The sequence below is a fragment of the Heloderma suspectum genome, chromosome 2 (assembly GCF_057233095.1).
Source record: "Heloderma suspectum isolate Gila_16-S chromosome 2, 16-S_ref, whole genome shotgun sequence".
NCBI lineage: Eukaryota > Metazoa > Chordata > Lepidosauria > Squamata > Helodermatidae > Heloderma > Heloderma suspectum.
This window is the reverse complement of record NC_139459.1, coordinates 84,323,604-84,345,838: the sequence shown is the minus strand read 5'-3', so window position 1 is coordinate 84,345,838 and position 22,235 is coordinate 84,323,604. Positions and strand designations below refer to the sequence as shown.

Below are 22,235 nucleotides of genomic sequence, written 5' to 3'. Positions count from 1 at the left end.
TAAATCTGAGGGGTCTCAATTTAATTCTCCTAATGCTTGTATTTCAGAAAAGATCAATTCCCTAATGGCTTTCTCCAGACTGCTGATGAATTAATATACTTCTAATGTATTATCCCCTTTCAACAACATTTCTACAAATATTATTGCTTATAGCCAGAGGCCACCACAAGCCAAAAGTAAAAGGAACAGCAACAAAGCATCTTTGCTTTGCATCAAAGCTGTTGTAAAAACCACATTAAATTATCAGTATAGATTTCCTATTTCTACTAAATATTTTTGCCAGAGTATTGCCTAAACTGCACATAGTATAGTTGATTTGATTTGAGTAACAAGTATGGCATTTCTTTTCTATGCTAAATACCATGATATTCTAATTAAACAGTAGAGCATTCTGCAACGTCCAAGAGACACACAAATGATATTCTCACTCATCTCATTCACAAATGTCACAAACTTCACTTGGGTTTATTCACATATTTTAATCCCCTTCAAGATCAGGCCACACACATCCAGTGTGTCTATGAGAGAACATAATGCCCAAGTGCATTTAATATTAAGAACATAAGAAGAGCTCTGCTGGATCAAACCAACATTCCTGTATCAACAACAGATTTCACAGATAAACTTCAAATGTTTACTTTTCTTCATTGTGGGTGGGGAGGGGCAAGGAAATGGGGCTCCCAGGTTTCCTTCCCGACTCATCAGAAATGACTTGGCAAATTCTGAGTAGCCATATCCAAAATAAACAAGTATATAGGCAAGTGTGTTATACATATATACAATGATCTACAGTTAAATGAACATAACAGAGTAAGTAAGACATTCCTTCAAACATTTCTTTAGGCAGAAACCACAGCTATGATGCTGATTCAGTAAAAACAAATAGTGCTTTATCATTAAGACCACAGATAAGCGCTGTGGTTGCAAATGTCCACAGAGTTATGCATGCATAATTCTCCCCCCAAAATGAATGGGATTTGTATCTGTATAAGCAGGCATAGATTGTACTCAGTGTTTTTATAGTCCTTTAAGTTCATTCCATTGAGTAATATGTACATGGATCTGACCAGCAAGCTATTTCTGAAACTCAGGGGAGGGGAAAGGCATCACAAACAGTTTGGCTAGAATGCTGAAATGCACAGAAAATCCTGGGTGTTCAAACACAATCCCTTTTGTGTAAGTAAATAAGCTTGCTTGATCATGGCTAACATGCTTTAAATTTGAGGTCTACATTAGGAGGAATTTCTGAAAAGGTTCACATTTCAGTTATTAAAAACAGGAAAACATTGCCCTGTATAATTTTATGTAGTTGACAAGCACTCAGCCACAGAACTGTAATGATTTAAAAATGTTTGCTTATTGATATTTGTCACGTTTCATTTGGAGGTTTAAACTTTGTATATAATTTAAATATTCAGTCTCTCCAACTTTCTGTCCTGTTAGACCTTCAGACCCATTTGTGTTTTTGCTTTCTTTATCTTAATTTATCTCCATCCTAGGACACAGCCACATCCAAAGATTCAAAACCTGTCTCTAATTTTCCTTTCTGAAGTACTGTTTGGTTTAGTATAGATTGTGATGTTTATTGCTTTTTAAAATTCTCTGCTTCTAATTAAATTATTTGTACTAGATTACTTACTTTGAAGCCTGAAATTTAACAATTCTGAAGGGAGAAGTTTAAATTATAGCTCTGCAAGTGTTTTCCTCCTTGTTTCCGAAAGATATACTGACAGTTGATGCTTGACTTGCTAAGATTTGGGAAATGCTGAAATCAATTATATTTATATATCCCTTTGCATTTTATGCAGGACAGAGTAAAAATCCTAAACTGAGTGGAAGCCTGCGGGAGGGGTCCATGGAGAATGAATCCATGGAGGATGTTATTTCCCCTAATATGTTCCCTGCCTAGCACATTGGTTTATTTTAAAATCCCTCCAGTTGTCACCAATGGAAAGGAAAATCAGTGCCAGCTCCAGGCTAGTACAGTGTGAGGCCCGATACATGGGCATGTCGGGAGAATGCGGGGGCTTTTTTATCCAAGTCCACCCATGACACACATCCATAATGCCCATTTTTGGCCGTACTGCCAGCGGAAATACCACGGGCATTATTTCTGCACTCATGGAGAAAGGAGGCCTCCAAGGTGAAAGTGCCATCCAGCTTGCAGAGAGGCACTTCCACTGCATCCAATGATCCTTCAGCCTGCCTTTTGCAGGGGTTTGGATTCGTCTGTAATTTTGTGGATTTTTATAATCATAGAAAAAAATCATAGAAAAACTGAGAGAATATTTGAATATTAAGGTTATATATGAATCTTGCTTATTGATTAGAGATATGTGTTTTATGTCTATGTGCATATTTCCCCTTTTAAATGAAAAATAAAAATTGCTCTTCTGCAAAGTAAAATACATCAGAATTTGTACAACTGTTTAGCTTCTCAACTATTTCAACTATTTCATGCTAAGTATAAATACTGAATCAATATAGGTTTAATAATTTTCTTTGGATATATGATATTTTCTTATTTCCTTCATTTAAAGTTTCAGTGTTGGTAAGATGCTAATCCAGATAAATATTTATGTTGAAGTACAGTAAATAAACCTGAGTATTGTGTATCAAAAAGTATGCAGAGGGGTTTACTAAATACTTATTCCCATCTGTTCCTAATCACCCTTGTCTCAGCAATAATAAGTTTGAGACTGGGTAAAAGTACAAGTAAAGTGATTTTCCTCACAACCACTTCTTGCCATGAACGTTGTTCCATAATTCAATTAACATAAAAGTTGGGAAACTATTAAACCATTTCTTCACTCTGGAGTGCTCATAATATTTACAAACTTTGCAGAAGCATTTGTTAAATTGAAAAGTGGTTTACCTGCTCCTCGAGTATGATTAAAATCTCCTTTAACAACTCTACATGATTTCCCATCTCCATTGCAGACACCACAGTGATCTTCCCATGCCAAAGATCCCAAAATGCCATCACATCCAAACTTCTGAGGTAAAAAGGAAGCATCATAATATTCTTATGAAAGGCTCTAGTATGTCTTAATGTAGCTTGCAGTGAAACAAAAGCTTAACATTACACTAATTTAATCCATCTCAGGAAAACACCACAAGACTGTGGTCATGGTAAAGTGGAATGGCCTGTGGAGGTAGTCACCTATGTTCGTTTTGGCAGTCACAGACCTGGGAAGCCATTTTTGTTTCCCCCTCTTTCTATACTTTTGGGGACATGGCATCCAGCAACATAACCTTCAGGGGCAAAGTCCAACCTAAGTCTAGTTACAGAAGAACATTTCAACAACATACCAAGTTAGCTTATAATCAGTATATTATTTTAATTATTCATAATTAAAGTTCAAATGTAGTCATTTGTTTTAAACTAATTTTGTATACCTGGAAAATAAATGGAATCGAATATATATATTCTTATATACCAAAATGTTATCAGTTAGTTCCTGAGAGGTGAGCTTTACTATATACTTCTTCAGAGCTGTAATTCTCTACTACCTGACACAAAAATTACAATTTTATTAGCCCCTTCTCCTCATTGTTCTAAATCTGCAATGTCAGAAACTTAATATTCACCTTCAAGACAGCCCTGATCCCACTGGGAGGTCCAAATAAACTATTTAGAAACTTTTATCATTGCTATTTCTTCATGCATTTAAAGGAAGGTATGCTACTAAATGGAATGCTTTTAAGGGATTGTCTGGACCAGCTGTTTTTAACATGGCATGTCACTTAATATATTGAAAACAGCTGGTACAGTCCATGCCTTATCTCTGTCCCTTTGGGAATCAAAGCGATGCACTGTTATTCTTCCTGTCAAATTATGTGAAATGATGTAGGGCAACGTAATATTCAAATCCTCCATGGGGCATGCTGCTTTGCCTTGACTTGAGTAAATTTATTCAAGAGGAAGTACAGCAATAAATACAACAAACAAGCCCTGATGTAGATGTATCCTGAGCTAAAAAAAAACAAGATGTAGATGGCGGTCATAGTTAAGTCACTTCCACACTGTGAGGAAAGCAAGCTAGCAACCATGCTTTCACAGAATCATAGAATAGTGGGGTTGGAAGGGGCCTACAAGGCCATCGAGTCCAACCCCCTGCTCAATGCAGGAATCCAAGTCACAGCATCCCTGACAGATGGCTGTCCAGCCTCGTCTTGAAGGCCTCCAGTGTGGGAGAGCCCACCACCTCCCTAGGTAATGGGTTCCATTGTCGTATTGCTCTAACAGTCAGGACGTTTTTCCTGATGTTCAGCCGGAATCTGGCTTCCTGTAACTTGAGCCCATTATTCCGTGTCCTGCACTCTGGGATGATCAAGAAGAGATCCTGGCCTTCTCCTCTGTGACACACTTTCAAGTACTTGAAGAGCGCTATCATATCTCCCCTCAAGTCTTCTCTTCTCAAGGCTAAACATGCCCAGTTCTTTCAGTCTCTCTTCATAGGGCTTTGTTTCCAGTCCTCTGATCATCTTTGTTGCCCTCCTCTGAACCCTCTCCAGCTTGTCTGCATCTTTCTTAAAGTGTGGTGCCCAGAACTGGACACAGTACTCCAGATGTGGCCTGACCAGTGCTGAGGAGAGGAGAACTATTACTTCCCGGGATTTGGAAGCTATGCTTCTATTAATGCAGCCCAAAATAGCATTTGCCTTTTTTGCAGCCACATCACATTGTTGGCTCATATTCAGCTTGTGATTGACAACAATTCCAAGATCTTTCTCGCTTGTAGTGTTGTTGAGCCACGTATCCCCCATCCTGTAACTGTGCATTTGGTTTCTTTTGCCTAGGTGCAGAACTTGGCATTTATTCCTATTAAATGTCATTCTGTTGTTTTCTGCCCAGCACTCCAGTCTATCCAGATCACTTTGAATTTTGTTTCTGTCTTCCAAAGTATTAGCTATCCCACCCAATTTTGTGTCATCTGCAAATTTGATCAGCATTCCCTGCACCTCCTCCTCCAAGTCATTCATAAAAATGCTGAACAGCACTGGGCCCAGAACTAAGTCCTGCGGTACCCCACTCGTTACCTCTCCCCAGTTTGAGAAGATCCCATTGATAAGCACTCTTTGAGTCTGATTCTGTAGCCAACTGTGGATCCACTGGATCGTTGTTTCATCTAGCCCACTTTGAGCTAGTTTGCTCATCAGGGTATCATGGGGCACTTCATCGAAAGCTTTGCTGAAGTCGAGGTATATGATGTCTACAGCATTCCCACGTTCTACAAGGGAGGTTACTTGATCAAAAACTGAGATCAGATTTGTCTGGCAGGACTTGTTCTTGACAAATCCATGCTGGCTTCGAGTAATCACGGCATTGTTTTCAAGGTGCTTCCAGATGGATTGCTTTATCATCTGCTCCAGAATTTTCCCAGGGATTGATGTCAGACTGACTGGTCTGTAGTTCCCAGGTTCCCCTTTTTTACCCTTTTTGAAGATAGGAACAACATTTGCCCTCCTCCAGTCATCTGGCACTTCCCCCGTCCTCCATGATTTCTCAAAGAGAATAGACAGCGGTTCTGAGAGTTCTTCTGCCAGTTCCTTTATTACTCTAGGATGCAGTTCATCTGGCCCTGGAGATTTGAACTCATTCAAAGTAATTAGGTGTTCCTTGACCATATGCCTATCGATCTCAAGCTGCAATCCTGCCCCTTCAGCCTGCACTTTGCCTTTGCCAGGGGGGTCATAGACCCTCTTTTGGGAGAAGACTGAGCCAAAGTAGGAATTGAGCACCTCTTTTCTTTGTCATCTGTTATCATTTTGCCATCCTTATTTAATAGCTGAACAACCATTTCTTTCCTCTGCCTTTTACTATGCACGTAGCTGAAGAAAGCTTTTTGTTGTTTTTAGCATCCCTCGCTAACCTCAGCTCGTTCTCAGCTTTCGCCTTCCTGACGCCATCCCTGCAACTCTATGCTACCTGCCTGTCTCTTCCTTTGTTACTTGGCCTTCTTTCCACTTCCTGTATGTGACCTTTTTTGTTTTCAGGTCATCCCTAAGCTTTTTGTGAAGCCACATTGGCTTCTTCTGTTGTCTTCCACTTTTCTTCTTGTTGGAATTGTTTGTGATTGTGCCTTGAGAATTTCCTTTTTTAAAAGCTCCCACCCATCTTGGACTCCTTTTCTCGTTAGCGTCGCTTGCCATGGGACCTTAGTGATCATTGTTCTGAGTTTATGAAAATCAGCTTTCCTAAAATCCAGGGTATGCGTTTGACTACACTCAGCTTTTGCTTCCCTTAGAACCAAGAACTCAAGTGCAACATGGTCGCTTTCCCCCAGAGTTCCTGTAACTGCTACTTTATCCACTAAGTCATCTCTGTTGGTTAGGATCAAGTCAAGGATGGCCGATCCTCTAGTTCCTTCCTTTACTTTCTGTAGGAGGAAGTTATCCGCCACACAAGTCAGGAATTTCCTGGAGGGACCAGGATGTAACTTTTCTGATTTTTCAAGTGTAACTTTTCTGATCCTCCAGAACTGCGGTATGGAGGATTGGGAATAAGCCTTATCCTTGCAGTTTCTTCCTCCCCTCGCATGCTCAGAATCAATGTTACTTCCTAGTTTCTTGAACCAGCTGTCAATACCAGCAAACTACAGTTGCATTTGCCCTCTAAATGATTGTTTGAAAGTCGTTTCTCATCTTGGTTTGGGGGGCAAGCACAAATAGTTTGCCAGTTTGGACAAATTATGGCTTGTTCCAAAGCTGAAAAAAACAGATCAACTCCAATGGACAGACTAGAGGTGACATTAATCATGTGACTGGCTCTTGTGTGCTTATTTAGTCTTCATTAAATAGCAGCCATGGGGGCGAGGGGATTGCAGTAGGGGGCGATGTGGGGCTTCAACCCTTTGTCCCTACCATGGTTCCAAAGCTTCCCTTGGTTTTCCTCCCAGAGCAGAAAAGCCATGGGGACCCCAATCCAAATTGGAACCACTGGAAGGGGAAAGGGTTAAAGCCCCTGTCAGGAACTAGTGACTACTGCACTACTTGGTGAGCCGTATCACTGCAGCTTCTCCATGAAGACCTTCAGGGAGAGCAACCCTATGGTCCCGGAAAGCATTCCAAGAATATCAAGAAGATAGAATTTTATATACAATGTTTATATTGCTCTACCTCCTAGCTCTACCTCCAAGCTCAAACTACACTCATATGGGCTGGGGTAAGCTCACAGAAAGTATATAAAATGCCGCAGGCTAAGCTGCAACTCATTCAGGAAGGAGCTTCCCAGAGCTTGGTCAAACAAGCCTGACATTGCACAGGTCCTTTCCTACCAAGACTTGGGAGCTTTCCTCAACTCTGCCTTGTGGGCCAATAGCTGTGCCCTGGCAACATTTGCTCAGCTCTGTCTGAGCTCTAATTAGAGCTCAGGATTTGAACAAAAACAGACTTAACCAAGAGCTGATTCATGGCAACCTATCATGGGCAGCCAGGCATGGTTGGCTGTCGTGTTGTCTGAACCCAGTGTGCTTTCTGTGGGGTGGCTTATTTTTCAGGGACAAGCCACAATGAGAACCTATGGTTTGTTGTAGGGTTATTTTCACCCCCAATGGGTTGTTATGTTGTCTGAACCTGGGAGACTGAATGTATCGTGGGTTGCAGCGATTGGCTACAGAGTCGCTCAGCAAGAATAGTAAAAAAGCCTGTGCCGCTAGCTTTTCGCAATCTCACAGTGACTGTCAGGGAATCACAATAACTGCAGCAATAAGTGCTCCAAAAAGGAGCCACAAAAACAGGAGAGGGTTAATATCTCCCCTTTCTGGAGTAGCTGGAGAATAAGGATAGTGCTGAAAAGGTGGAAAACACTGAGAAGTGTCAGTCCAACACTTAAAATCAAGAGGATCACATCACTAAGGGGGAGATATTGTCATCCCCCCTTTTGGTTCACTTACTCTTTTTTTCCTCACCCAATTTTCAGTGCTTCAGCCTGCTTCTTAATTACAGTACCAAGTCTCTTCTTCCCCTTAGTATTAGGGCTCCTTCACAAAGAGCTTTTATCCTGCTATTGAGATTGCTCACTCACAAAAGTTTGAGGGCCCTTTAGATGACATTGTGAACCTCCAGGATGTCTTCTGCATTAAATGAGCTATATTCCGATTTTAAATAGATCAGAGATAATGAGCTATCAAATTACCCTGCTTGTGTTCTGCTTGAGTTCCCTCCGTGAAAAAGAAACAGCTGCAAGAAGAGGAGCGAGATCAATGAAACATATGGAAGACTCAGATAAGGGGGAGGAGGAGGGGAAAAGGAGAGGGAGAAAAGGAAGCGCATGTAAAGGGAGTCCATTGTGATCCTGCATTTAAAATGGAAGCCAAAAGCCCAGTTTTAAATGCAGGATTTTAGGCTGGTGTAGAGATGCTCTTATTTCTCTCCTGGTCCTTTGCAACTGTCACAAATCAGCCAGTAGGCAACCTCATATTGTCAATTTCCTTGTTACCTACTCCCCTTCCCTGCTCCCTTTGATAGCTGAAACAGACAAGGAAATTGACCAGGCAAAGCTCCACATATCAGACAGCTGTAAGTGCACCCTTGCGCACCCGCAAAAGACTGGTAAAAAAACCCAATTGTGATCCTAACTGCACATTTTCAACCAAAAATAATTTTTAAAAAGCCGGGGAACAAAAAGGGATAGCGATCAGAATGGAAAGGGAGAGACAAGACAGGTTTTGCCACAAAGTCCCCTGGGATATGTGCTGGAGCTGGCTGGAGGGCTGAGGGGAAAAGAGGGGCAGAACAAGCCATAGCAAGCCCAATCATCCCTTGGGCATATCATGGGTTGTTTGGTGAAAAACCCGCACCGTAGGTTATTTGCAGGGTGGCTTAGCATGATGTACAAACCTGCCCAAAGGTTCTCCCTCTCTGAATATGCCTGAATACAGCTTTGTCAGTACATGTACAGAATCTCATTTTACATTCTGAGTTGTAGAAAAATAGCTCAGGTAAATGACATTTGATTCATGATACATCTGAACAGTGCAAGACAGACATTTGAACTGGGTATTTATGAACTGTGACAACATAATAAAATAGTTTGGAGGCTTGCAAGGCCTGTTCCCAGATAGAGGCACGTAGACGAGTAGATCTGCTTTTACATGCTTGCTTTATCCATTTTTGACAATATGAGTACAACCCTTGTATTCCTTTCTTAAGGCAAGAGGGAAATAATTGTCTATCAGTACTTGGCTGTCCCTATAACCCTTATTAAACAATTGGGAAGGGGAAAGGAAAAGTTCTGGATAAAATAAAAACAATCCTGATGGAAGTAACTAGAGCAATTGAAATGAAATACAAGGAAAGGTGTCCCTGATTGTATAACAGAAAGAGATTAAGGGCACAATCCATGCATGTTTAGATAGAAATAAGTCCTAAAACTCCCAGCATTCCCCATGCTGGCTGGGGAATGCTGGGAATTGCAGGAATTATTTCTGTCTAAATATGCATAGGATGGCACCTAAAAGGCCTATAAAGTTCATTGAAGAATAAAAATTCCACAAAGAAAGTTTTTATTATGCTGCTGCTATTACTACTAGTATGTGGTCAAAAGAGAACTGGGCAGGTTATTGCTTGCACTCCTCAAGGCATGCAGATGAGGTACAAATTCCCTGCTCAAGTGGGAGGGGCTATAAGCATTAATGTAAGCCTTAGCTCTAGGAAGTTTTGATGTTATATTGCACAGGTGCTGCGTGGGATACGCTTACACGTAGACCATGAAGAACACATGCTTGGTACTAGTTTATCCCCACCCCCAAAGGTAGAATAAGTTTAAAAGCCGAGTCTAGGGTCTTAAAAGTCTGAAAAAAATAAATAGATATTAGAAGTTGGCTTTGAAAGGTTGATTTACCTGACATCTGCCATTTGCACATATATCCAGTTCCTGGGGGCCACATGAAGTTCCATCCATCACTTTCTCTGTTACTAGGATAGGCTGATCTTTTCCATTTGGAGAGCAAAATAATGCACAAGGTTTTTCTATATGAATAAGTGAAAAGAACGTGTCAGCTTGATAAAACTGTTTTCACAGAAGCACAATTCTCCCTGTTCTAGTTGACACTCCAAGCTATACTCCTGCTATATTCCAGATAGTAATTACTGATATATTCCAAAGGTAATTTCACTTAGATATGCCCCATTCAAATAAATGGCAGTTATATAAGACTGTGAAGTCATTTTAATAGGCTGTGCAGAAGACAAGTTCCCCTTTCAACCAGAACTTCTAATGAAGGACATATGTCAAAATCTTCCTTGTTTTCCTGCTGAGAGATTGGATGGGTTGAGATATACAGAACGGAAGTGTTTTGCACAGTGAAAGAAGGTGAGGGACTCTTCCTGAATGAAAACAAATCAGGGATACCCTCTACCAGAGATATATAAATGATGGCTTGGCTTACTAGCCAAACATTTTTTTGGCAGCCACCCCAGCAGATTTCTCTAGCATCTGCAATGAGGCTTGAAGAAAGGCAATTCTTTTCTGAAGTACACTGCAGCTAACAGAAGGTGAGAAACAGGTGTTTCTTCTGATCTGCTACTGTATCTTATCTTATCCAAACCTACACACAGATGAGAGAAGACCCTGCCTCTCTCTCAGCCCTATAGCATGTGTAGGGCGCTTGGGAGAAAGGTGATGGTTGATCTTGCATGTACACTGCAGTTTCCAGGAATTAAAAAAAAAACAGTGCAAGTCTCTCCTGTTGCTCAAAATAAACTCCTACCATTTCATTTCACCTTGTGCAAACTGAAATGCAAATGAGAGCTCTGGGGAAGTGGTTTGTTCAGCTGGTGGGATTTCTGGCTGTCCTGTTCACCAAGGGCATGCCCCTTGCAAGCTGGCAAATTTGAAAGGCATTTCAAGCTTATTCAATTTACCTTAAAGATCTTAAAAGGATAAAAAGTCATTTCCTGACCTGAGAACTAAAATTCTGTTTCTTAAAAACTATATTTGAATATCCCACCTACATAATATTAATATCATTAAGGGTGCAATCCATTAAGGTTGCAATCACCTATCGGGATAGGTGGCTGCCTCCAAACTCGGAGGCGACTGCCTATCCAACACAGGGCAGGAGCAGCACGGAGGGGATTTTGGCGGTCCAGCTGTAGGAAGTCAGAGCAGGGGCCAGGGGGACGCAGGACAACACATAGGAAGCATTGGAACTGCTCTTCCGCCCTCCCCAGCCTACCCCCAGGAATGCTCCATTTGGCTTAATGCTCTTACGAGTGCGGAGGGGGTAGAGGTCAGTTCCTGGGAACCGACCTATCCTATGACCATCTAGCCACTGACTAGCGGCCATAGGATTGCACCCTAAATGCATAAAATAACATGCATGTTGCAGGAGGCTAACATTCTGGCAGGAATAGGAATACATCTTCTCTGTTTGCTGGTTTTTCCACACACCCCATTCATAAAGGTACCAAAAGCTATCTATAGAAATAAAAGGAAAATATAAAAGCTATTTTGAGCAACCCACAAAGAGCAGGTGCATGCACTGCAATGCCCAGAATTTAAAGTAAAATACTTTAAAATGTATTTCTATTCTTAGTATCATGAATATATCTTATATCCAAGGTTCTTTGTGACAAGATAATTTTTGAAAATGGACCATGAAAAATGATGGAATACCAGTATTTAATAAAACAAAGAGCCCCTGATCTATAGCTCCATGTGTGGTCTGGGGTGTGTGTGTGTGTGTGTGTGTGTGTGTCTATCTCTATCTCTCCTATCCTCTCCTTTCATGTCAACAGATGAATCAGATCCCCCTCCACATCCCTTTGTTCCATTATTAAAGTGACAAAAGTGGTCATTGCCATAATCCAGGGGATCTTTCAAAGTATAGGAACTCTGCACAGATGGAACATTCATGTAGAACTCCCACACCCAGAAGAAATTCAAGCAAGTTATAACAGAGGGAGGTGACAGAGCCATTCCACCAGCTCAGTTGAAAGATGAATTACTTTTCCCTTCTTCACTTCTGCTCCCTTTTTTTCTTGTATGTTTTTTTAGATTGTAAGCCTGTGGGCAGGGACTGTCTTGTTTAATTGATTATATGTAAGCCGCTCCGGGATCCTTTCTGGCTGAGGAGCAGGATAAAATTACTTTAAATAAATAATAAATACATTAGTATTTTGAAAACAGAGAGGATGCATATGCCAAATGCATCAGACTTTTCCATAATTACACTGATGAAAATTTAATGATATTTATTTGCAACAAACCTCTTATCGAACTTCAAAAGGTGACCATTTTTATCTCATTATAATTAATGGAATTTACATGGCATATTCTGATACTGTGTGAAAGTAACAAGGCAATATCAACATGGAAATCCTATCCTTTTATTGAGTATTTGAGGCATTTGGGGTTTAAATCTTTTACTTTTTGAGTAAGAAACATTTTTGTTGGCATAGTCATATTATGCTGACTGTCCCATGAATTGTGTGAATTTCTGTTTCAAATATGTCAGCATTTACTATTTGTTTCAGGTTATTATAGGAAACTGGTCTAAATATTAAGCACAGAAGAAACTGTAACCAAATGAAATGGCCTCACATTTGTGTTTAATACAAATCTTAAAAGTAGTTAAGTAAAATATAATTGTAGGTGGAATCTACATTTCATTTAATGAATGGCTGGTTAACTTACAACTAGGGAGTTGTACTTAAGTTGTACTTTATGATTTTAATTTCTGTGAACCGCCCAGAGAGCTTCAGCTATTGGGTGGTATAGAAATAAATAAATAAATAAATAATATAGGGATGTCCATCACTGGGAAATCCAGCTCCTTTTGGCCTGGCCGGATTTCCATGGCACTCCTGACTCAGCTTGCATTTGCAAGCCGAGCCACAGGTTTTCCTGGAAACTGGAGAACTTTGAAGTTTTTTTTTAAAATTAGCATAGACATTTGCGCAAATTGCAGCCTTCTCCAAACCTTAATATAAATGAGAGTTTGGGAGAGGAGAGGATCTGGGTACTACTCAGCATCCAGTTTGCCCTTGTCCTGGCAAGCTGGTGGATGTCAGGTAGTGCTTCATGCAATATTCCAAGGCTTAGCTTGGCCATCTGTTGATACTGGATTTGAAAGAAAATGTTCCATGGTCTGTATGCATTAGACTTGATTGTGCAGGGTATGTAAAATAATTAAATGCTAAAAGCCATGCTCCCTTGTCCTCCTTTGAAAATAAATGTCCGCACTCTTCCTTATGCATTACAAGGATTCACAACAGTATTTCCTTCTCTTTGTTTCTATTGCATTGACGGGTATGTAGTGTAGTTGGACTTTGTGCTAAAGAGCTAAACTCAGGTCCTGTTATTATGTAAACTGAAATGTTTGGGTACATTACAAAGAAGAAAAGATAAAAACCTTCAGGCTTAAAAAAAAAAAAGAATTGTTAATCATCGACAACGATATAACATAAAAACACAATGCTCGTAGTAGGAATGTGGGTCATGCTTACCTTCGTCTATAACAGCCTGCCATTGGTGTGCATGTTTCTGATATGATGGCCTGACACCGAAGACCTGACACTGCCAGTCCCTGAATGCAGGTACTCCAGGAGGACAAGAGGGATTCTCACATATTTTATACTGTACTCTGGAACCATGGCATTCTCCCCCTTCATGAACTGGTCTAGGGAAGACAAAAATAAAAACAGTAACTGACACCTTGCTGAATTCCTATAGCTTGCACAGATTATGTTTTACCCATTGGCTGTTGTATCACTGTATGTTTTACAATTCCATACAACGATCACATATGAAATTACTTCAGTTCTAATAACATCTGAAGAACTACAAGTTAATGCCACGTGAAAACTAGAAACAAATATAACTCATAGAAACAAATTTCTAACATATACTCAGATTTCCTATCTGAATCTATCCACAATCCGGAATATGAAATTGTTTATTCACTTGTTTGTTTACTTAAGAACATTTCTATACCACTTTATATTAAGAAATATATAAAGCAGTGTACAAAATAAAATTATACAAAAATCGGCAACAATAAAACAAAATAAGCACCCAAACATTTAGTAATAAATATGCTACGCAATTTGGTGGTAGTGCATACTAGCACTGTCAATGGTGCCACTATCAATGGTCCTGGATCGACTCCATGGGATGGGTATCGGAGGCACTGTGTTACAGTGGTTCTGGTCTTATCTACCGGTTTGATTTCAGACAGTAACCTTGGGTGACTATTCCTCAGCCCCTTGGCAATTGAACTATGGGGTTCTGCAGGGCACCATCTTGTCCCCAATGTTGTTTAACATCTATATGAAGCCACTGGGAGTGGTCATTAGGGGATTTGGAGCTAAGTGCCATCAGTATGCTGATGACATGCAGCTCTATCTCCCTGTGACATCTGAATCAGGAGAGGCCGTGCAAGTCCTGGATCAGTGTCTAAACTCAGTAATGGGCTGGATGAGGGCCAATAACCAAAGCTGAATCCTGGCAAGACAGAAGCCGTGTGGCCGAGTGGTTCCTGAGTCTGGGAGATAGGTACATTGCCTATTCTGGATGGAGTTGCACTCCCTCTGAAAGATCAGGTTCCTAGTCTGGGGGTACTCCTAGATCCATCATTGTCACTGGAGGCCCAAGTGGCCGCTGCAGCTCGGAGTGCCTTTTACCAGCTTCGGGTGGTTCTCCAGCTATGGCCTCTCCTGGACAGGACATAGTGGTACAGGCATTAGTGACCACAAGACTGGATTACTGCGACATGCTCTATGTAGGGCTGCCCTTGAGGCTGGTCTGGAAGTTGGAGCTAGTGCAGAATGCAGCAGCTCAGCTGTTGTTGGGAGCTGCCTCTTTTCAGCATGTAACTCCTTTGTTGAGGGAACTGAACCGGCTGCCTATGCACTACTGGGCCAGGTTTAAGGTATTAGTACTAGTGTACAAAGCCCTAAACAACTTGGAACCAGGATACCTGAGATAGTGTCTTCTTCTTTACCAACCTGCCCGGTCACTGAGGTCATCGGGGGGCTTGCTCCTGGTGGTTCCACATGGACCTATGGCCCGGTTGCAGTCCACCAGGAAGAAAGCCTTCAACGTAGTGGCCCCTGCCTTTGGAGGTCAGGCAGGCGCCAACGTTGTGTTGGTTTCGGTGCCTCCTGAAGATGTTATTATTTTGAGAGGCTTTCCCCGGGTGACCAGCAGCAGTTTATTATGTTCAGAATCTGTTCTCTTAAAATGTTTTAATTATTTGAATTATGGGGTTTTATTCTTTTATCTTGCTGTTCATTGCTACGAGATCTTTGAAGTGGAGTGGCGTATAAATATTGTCAATACATACATACATACGTACATACATATCAATGGTCAGAAAATGCCCACTGAGATGAATATGCTTCCAGCATGCAGCAAAATGATAATACCAGTAACGCATGTCTTATCTCCAAGGCGAGGCTGTTCAGAATGTAGGTGTAATAAGGGATCGTTTGTGTAAAAGACCAAAACTTCCTCTACACTACAAGGTGTAAGACAGTGGCTAAGATACTGAACTACAAATCAGGAAGTCCCTGGTTTGAATCTGGCCTCTGCCATGCACTCTCAGCCTCAGTATCCCCACCTGCAATATGGTGGAAAATAATATTAACATACGTTACAGCAGGCATGGTTATCCTTTTTCAGCCTGGGAGCTGAATTTCAATTTGGGAAGAGTCTTGGGGGATGCATTCCAGCAGTGTGTGGGGCTATGAGCACGAGGCTGGGGTTAAGGACAGAGTGAGTAGGTCCAAAGCAAAGTGACTGGGGCTGGATGTAATTTATACCAATTTGGATATTTTCTCACCAAGCACTGCTCAATTCTCTGCATTTCTACTCGGGAATAAACCCCAATGCAACAGCTTTTAGGCATACAAGCCACTTCTAAATTCTAAAATGTAAAGGTATTTAAACCTTAAATCCTGAGCAAAATATTGAAAGTTTAAATGCTTTTAAATCATGGTTACCTGAGTGGGGTTTCCTTGCACTGTGCTGAAGAAAGGCTGTCTTTATTGGGAAAAGCCAGCTGAGATCAGATCGGTGACTGAAGATAAGAGCAGGGGATCCCTGAACAGAGCTGGAGGGAGAAGCGGCAGGGCCTGAGGAAGAAGCTTGCAGGCTCAACAGGGAACCTCTGCAGTTCCAATGTGGCCTGTGGGCTAGAGGTTCCCCATCCCTGTCCTACTGAGTTGTGGTAAGTATTACAACTACATAATGCATATGAAGAGCTCTGTACACTTGAAAGAGCAATACAAATGCTAATTATGATAAGGCGTCCAGTTTGTATGAAGTTTGTGTCTCCACTGTAAGACTTGCTCATATGTTACACATCTCAGCACAACCAAGTTGAAACAGAAAGAAATATAAGAAATATTACAAGTACAAAAAAGGTAAGCTGTTGTTTTTTTTACCCAGAGCATCTACGCTGTCGACTGCTGATTCCAGTGTTGCAGGTTCTGCTACAAGAGCTCCATGTACTCCATTCCACCTCCATGTGTCCAGCGAAAGATGTCTTACTGGTGCATTCTCCAGCCTTACACCACTATTGTAAAAGTCAGCTTTTAAGTTAAAATATTTGAGGTACATCCAAAATAGTTCATTGTGTTATGTATTCAAACAAGCAAAGATTGAACTTAATATACATGCACATTTTACTACCCTCCTACTTCAAATGTACTGTTCGGACACAGCTTGTAATACTTCATACATATTCACTAAACTGCCCTATCCCTAAATTCTGTGCATTAGGGACAACTGTCCCATTTTCTTTTTTTTAAGTCCTGCATGTTTCCTGCTAGTGCTGAAAGATTGCGCTTACCATAGATCTAGTACTAGTAGCATAATCCCCTATGGGGAAGGAGAGATAGCTGTTTTCCTGTTTGCAGCTACTTTTATTAGCAGCATGTAGTCTTCAAAGAATGAAATTAATTAGAAAAGCACAAAAGGCCCACAAAATGGTAGGGCATTACTGCAGGGATAAGTGAACTCCTCTTGCTGGTATTAGATGAGTGCTCCTGTACAGAAGTGGTACAATGGGAGAGAACTTACAGATTACAGTGTAAACTATAATCATCTGCTAAGGCTCTAATAAATATCAATGGAATATCTTCCAGAAATAGATCGTTAACATACCACATTTAGAGCAGAACAGTTTGGAATGAGTTACATATAATGTAGGTATGGACCAACTATCATTATGTTACTTTCAACCTACTGTAACTCAGTTATGCTCGAGTACTTCAATCTGAGTTCCATTTAATACATTATGCAGACAGCATGACTGCCATTAAAAACTATTTTTGTGCGGTGAGAGCATCATATGAGTACCACAGCTCATATAAACAACCTACCTTATGAATTGGCCCTATCACATGAAAACAGAACCAGCCCAAGGCATTTTGTTGCAAGAAGCAGAACAGCAAATAGCACTCCCTACCCCAAGTCAAGGGGCGTAGTTTTCAAGGCAGGCCAAGTTATTCTGGCACTTTAGAAGAAAAATCCTACAAGCATTTCTCCATGGGAATAATAGTAGTAATACTAATTTAGATACTAACAATTTGCTCCCCTTAATGACACTCTGCTAGCTGAGGTGGCTGCCCCACTCTGCCTAATGGTAGGGCCAGCCCAAGTCATCACACCAGGACTGCACCTTCTTCTTTGACCACTGACACTGCCATGAAGTTTTTCTCAGCAACAGGGCCCCATCTATTTGGCTGACTACTTACACATCTTATGGCAGCCATTTGAAACCCCTGCTATGGAATTCTGGATTTCAACAGCAACCATGTTGCCCTTATAACTTATGAAGTGGATCTACATTGACTAAACTGCATGGAGACTTAGCAATAACAGTTGCTCTAGTTTGGAAAGACAGAGAGATAAAACAGGCACCATGCTTGCAATTTCTTCCACTTGGAGCAATTTGTTTCCACTGAAAATATATCTGGATATTCTTTCAGTCGCTTGGGGCTAATGCAAATACAATTTCTATTCTATTCTACCTGGATTTTCTACACTGGGTCTTCAACCCCACTACTTTATGATTACACATAGTCAAAAGATATTCACAGCTTGGGCAAAACTCATGAATATTCCTTGTTAAAGGGGTTATTTTTATGCTACTGTTTCCAAGTCAGTTTTAATAAACCATGACAATAATTCAGGAGGAATAAGATGGTGTTTTTAGTATCCTTAATAGGCACTTGAGAATCATTTGGTAACACAAGTTTTTAAACATATTTGTATTAAAAGACAAACAAGTGCAAAATCCATCAGACAGACACATTATGAGGATTTATAATATTCTGGGTGAGGCTTTGGGACTAGAAAGCAATGAACTGATTACAATAATCCAGAAATAAGTTTTTTCCCCTTGTCAAATGTATGTGACCAACAACAAAATTCCCATTGATTTTTATAGTTTTGGATTTCAGACAATGCTATTATTTCACTCCATTGCTTTTGCCTTCTGAAAATAAGGGTCTCAGTTTCCACTACTGGATGTGCTTCACAAGGGAATAACAAAATGAGGTGCCAGCTTTTATCCTGCAGCATGACTATAAATCAGTATTTTTATTCTGTTATAAAACATAGTTATATGAAATTGCCATGCATAATACACATGCAGAAACACTTGAAATTACAGTAGGTCCTGAGTAAAGAAAGAATACATTGTATGCACAAAGGACAACCCATGTCTTGTAGTCTAATAAAGTTTGAGATCATGAAGTTCTTCTCTTATGCTTTTTCATCATAGGCCCATAGCTCTCTAATTAAGAAACAGCTCCTTCTAAGAAGGCAGAAGCACTTGCTGGGGAGAGATAAAAGTGTCCCAGAATCTTTGTATATTCATTAGGGCTGCAATATCAATTAACTGGTACATTACGATCTTTTTGTTTTAAACAAAAAAATAAGATGGATATTGAAGGGCAGAATTAAGGTCACAACAAAAACAACTGTTACACATATTCCACTTATTTAGAATAAGTGGTGTTACAGTGTACCTTTCCGGTGTCACAATCAGTTCCATCCATTGGTGGATCCAGCTTAGTTTTACATTCCTTCTCTCCTTCTACCTTACACCACAACCCAGTGCAAATAACATGCTGGAAAGAAACAGGCACTTATCATGTAAAAGCTAGTATATAAATACTATATTCTTCATCAATTTCACAAGTTTTAAAAATATAATATGAATGAATTCTGCCAAGCTGAAACATCAACAACATGTATACTTGGCTACAGAATAAACCCTCTTTCCATGCCATCAGTCATGGATGCTATAGAACAGTGTTCAAAATGAGGAAGGATTTCTCTGACTAGCCATGTCATTCTTTCTCCTTCCTAATTCTAGCACACGAAGGATCCAGGCATAATGATGATAATTGGCCAGTAGTCCAGTGCCCAAAGTCAGCCTTCCCCAACCTGGTGCCCTAAAGATGTTTTGGATTACAGGTCCTAGAATTCCTGACCATTAGCCATGCTGGTTAGGGCTGATGGGAGGTTGAAGTCCAAGACATCCAGAGATCACCAGATAGGGGAAGGCTGCCCTAAGCTGATCCTGGCAGACTGAAAGGAGAGGGTGTTCTTCAAGTCTGAAGTTGCTGTGAGAAAAGATGGCTGGGAAATTGAACGTTTGGGTTTGGAACAGAGAAACGGAATCAGAGGCTCAGAGCTGCACATGGAGCAGCTCCAACCCCACACAAATTTAAAAAGTGGACTTTCCCCATTCCTCTTGTAGTTACACATATGGATTTCTTGCTCCATGGGGTCTCCATAGCTAGATTAGGAGGCTTTAGGGGACTATGGGCTATTAACTGATTATACAGTTTCAACTATAGTTTTTTAATAATAAAATTATTATTATTATTATTAATAATAATAATAATATATGCTAACTCATTGATTTTCAAACAACACAGGAACTAAGTGGACTAGATGGACCAGAGATATGTTACATCCTTAACATGGTCTCAGCATGGAAGAACATGAGTTAGTATAGCCTAAATCTGGGGTGCAGAACCTCTTTCAGCCTGAGGAGATGCTTTCAGTGGTAGGTGGGGCAAAGGCAAAAAATACCAGCATTTCTTAGCTTAAACCTCACGGAGGTTCATCACACGAGGCTGAAATCCCACATCCTTACTGGGGCGTTCTGCTTCCGGATTCTTTGCGGAATTAAGATTTGCTCCTTTACACGGGCAGACATGTGGTTTGAATCGAGGAAAGTCCTTTCTCGGCAAGTTCTATATGCTTCTGTACATTTCATTTTACAGCCACTAGATGGCACTGTGATAATAGCGCTTTGCCATCATTACAATTTTTACAAACAGCTGATAGAATGGATTAACATCCCTTGTTGGTTTATCTCCGATCTTTTTAAAAGCAGGATAAAGGGGGGAAGTGCAGGAGACATCCTGGAGGTTGACTACATCAGGTAAAGGACCCATAAACTCCCGTGAACAGCCAGTCACGAGTGTGCAATAAGTTGCTCGTGTAGAAATGCTCTTAGTGCCAGTCACTAAGCCTTAGGAGAGGCACTTCAGCCTTTTAGAGTGGAGAAAAAACTGCACAAAGCCAGAAAACCATCAAATGATTGGTGGTTGGGGAGAGAGAGGTGGGACTAGGAAAGTGGGTATGGCAATCTGGGGTACCCTAGAGGGCTGGACTGGGACCCAGGATGGCTGGATTTGGCATCTGGGCCTGAGATTCTCCAGCCCTGGACTAGACAACAGCATATATACTATTAGTATAGCATATATACTGTCAATATGTGGAAGTTTAAAAACACCCTGCTAAAGAATGCTGGACTAGATGGACCCTTGGTGTGATCCAGCATAGCTCTTCTTATGTTCTTATGTAATGCTAAATGAAACATACATGGTTTCTGTGTCCTAGACTGTTTGGGCTTCCTGCTATTTTGCCTGACCAATTGTCTGTTCCAATTACATTCCTCCCCTTGGAACATATACCTACTGTGAGATATCATGCAAGTATCTCTCTCTCTCTCTCTCTCTCTCTCTCTCTCTCTCTCTCTCTCTCTCTCTCCCTCTGACTGATGTACACAGGTCCATAATCCAGTTCATGCATCAGCTTCCTTGGGGCAAAACAAGCATTTGTAGCAATATTCACAAGTGATGGTGTGGATGCCCCCCCCCCCCCGCCCCTACACTAATATCTCCTAAAAAAAGATAATTGTAAATTGATCTTTTCCACAGTGACTGGGAAGAAACTGGTTGTCTGAAGGGTACATTTTATGCCCACAGTATGAATTTAAGACACACACAAAGACACATGACATTAGAACACTAGACAAGAACACTGTAGAGAAAGAATCACCAAGGACTATGACAGCAGTCTAAAGTCATTCCTGGTATATTTTTAACACAAGTAGTGCAGGCTCCCTAAGGGTTGTTGTTGTTGTTCAGTCGTTCAGTCGTGTCCGACTCTTCGTGACCCCATGGACCATAGCACGCCAGGCCTTCCTGTCCTGCGCACTCTCCCGGAGCGTGCTCAAGTTCATATTCATTGCATCAGTGATGCTATCTAGCCATCTCATCCTCTGCCGTCCCCTTCTCCTTTTGCCTTCAGCCTTTCCCAGCATCAGCGTCTTTTCCAGGGAGTTTTCTCTTCGCATTAGGTGGCCAAAATATTGGAGCTTCAGCTTCAGTATCTGTCCTTCCAATGAGCACTCAGGGTTGATTTCCTTTAGGATGGACTGATTTGACCTACTTGCAGTCCAGGGGACTCGTAAGAGTCTTCTCCAGCACCACAGTTCGAAAGCATCAATTCTTCGGCGCTCAGCCTTCCTTATAGTCCAGCTCTCACAGCCATACATTACTACTGGGAAAACCATAGCTTTGATTAGACGGACCTTTGTCGGCAAGGTGATGTCTCTGCTTCTTACTATGCTGTCTAGGTTGGCCATAGCTTTCCTCCCAAGGAGCAAGCGTCTTTTAATTTCATGGCTACAGTCACCGTCTGTGGTGATCTTGGAGCCCAAGAAAGTAAAATCTGTCACTGCTTCCATTTCTTCCCCTTCTATATGCCAGGAAGTGATGGGGCCAGATGCCATGATCTTAGTTTTTTTAATGTTGAGTTTCAAACCAGCTTTTGCACTCTCCTCTTTCACCCTCAACAAGAGGCTCTTTAGATCCTCTTCGCTTTCTGCCATTAGGGTGGTATCGTCTGCATATCGGAGGTTGTTGATAATTCTCCCAGCAATCTTAATTCCGACCTCTGATTCATCCAACCC

General features: G+C 41.1%; 1 protein-coding gene across 1 annotated transcript in view; it reads right to left on the bottom strand.

Moving 5' to 3' along the window:
- ADAMTS19 (ADAM metallopeptidase with thrombospondin type 1 motif 19) overlaps positions 1–22,235 on the bottom strand; it is a 171,080-nt gene that overhangs the window by 48,339 nt on the left and 100,506 nt on the right. Inside the window, exons 11-15 of the mRNA XM_084834003.1 lie at positions 18,988–19,089; positions 16,396–16,526; positions 13,456–13,628; positions 9,848–9,975; positions 2,876–2,996 (exon numbers count right to left, since the gene is read on the bottom strand). Coding sequence (XP_084690129.1) covers positions 2,876–2,996; positions 9,848–9,975; positions 13,456–13,628; positions 16,396–16,526; positions 18,988–19,089 — 655 coding nt within the window. The remainder of the gene's footprint in view (positions 1–2,875; positions 2,997–9,847; positions 9,976–13,455; positions 13,629–16,395; positions 16,527–18,987; positions 19,090–22,235) is intronic.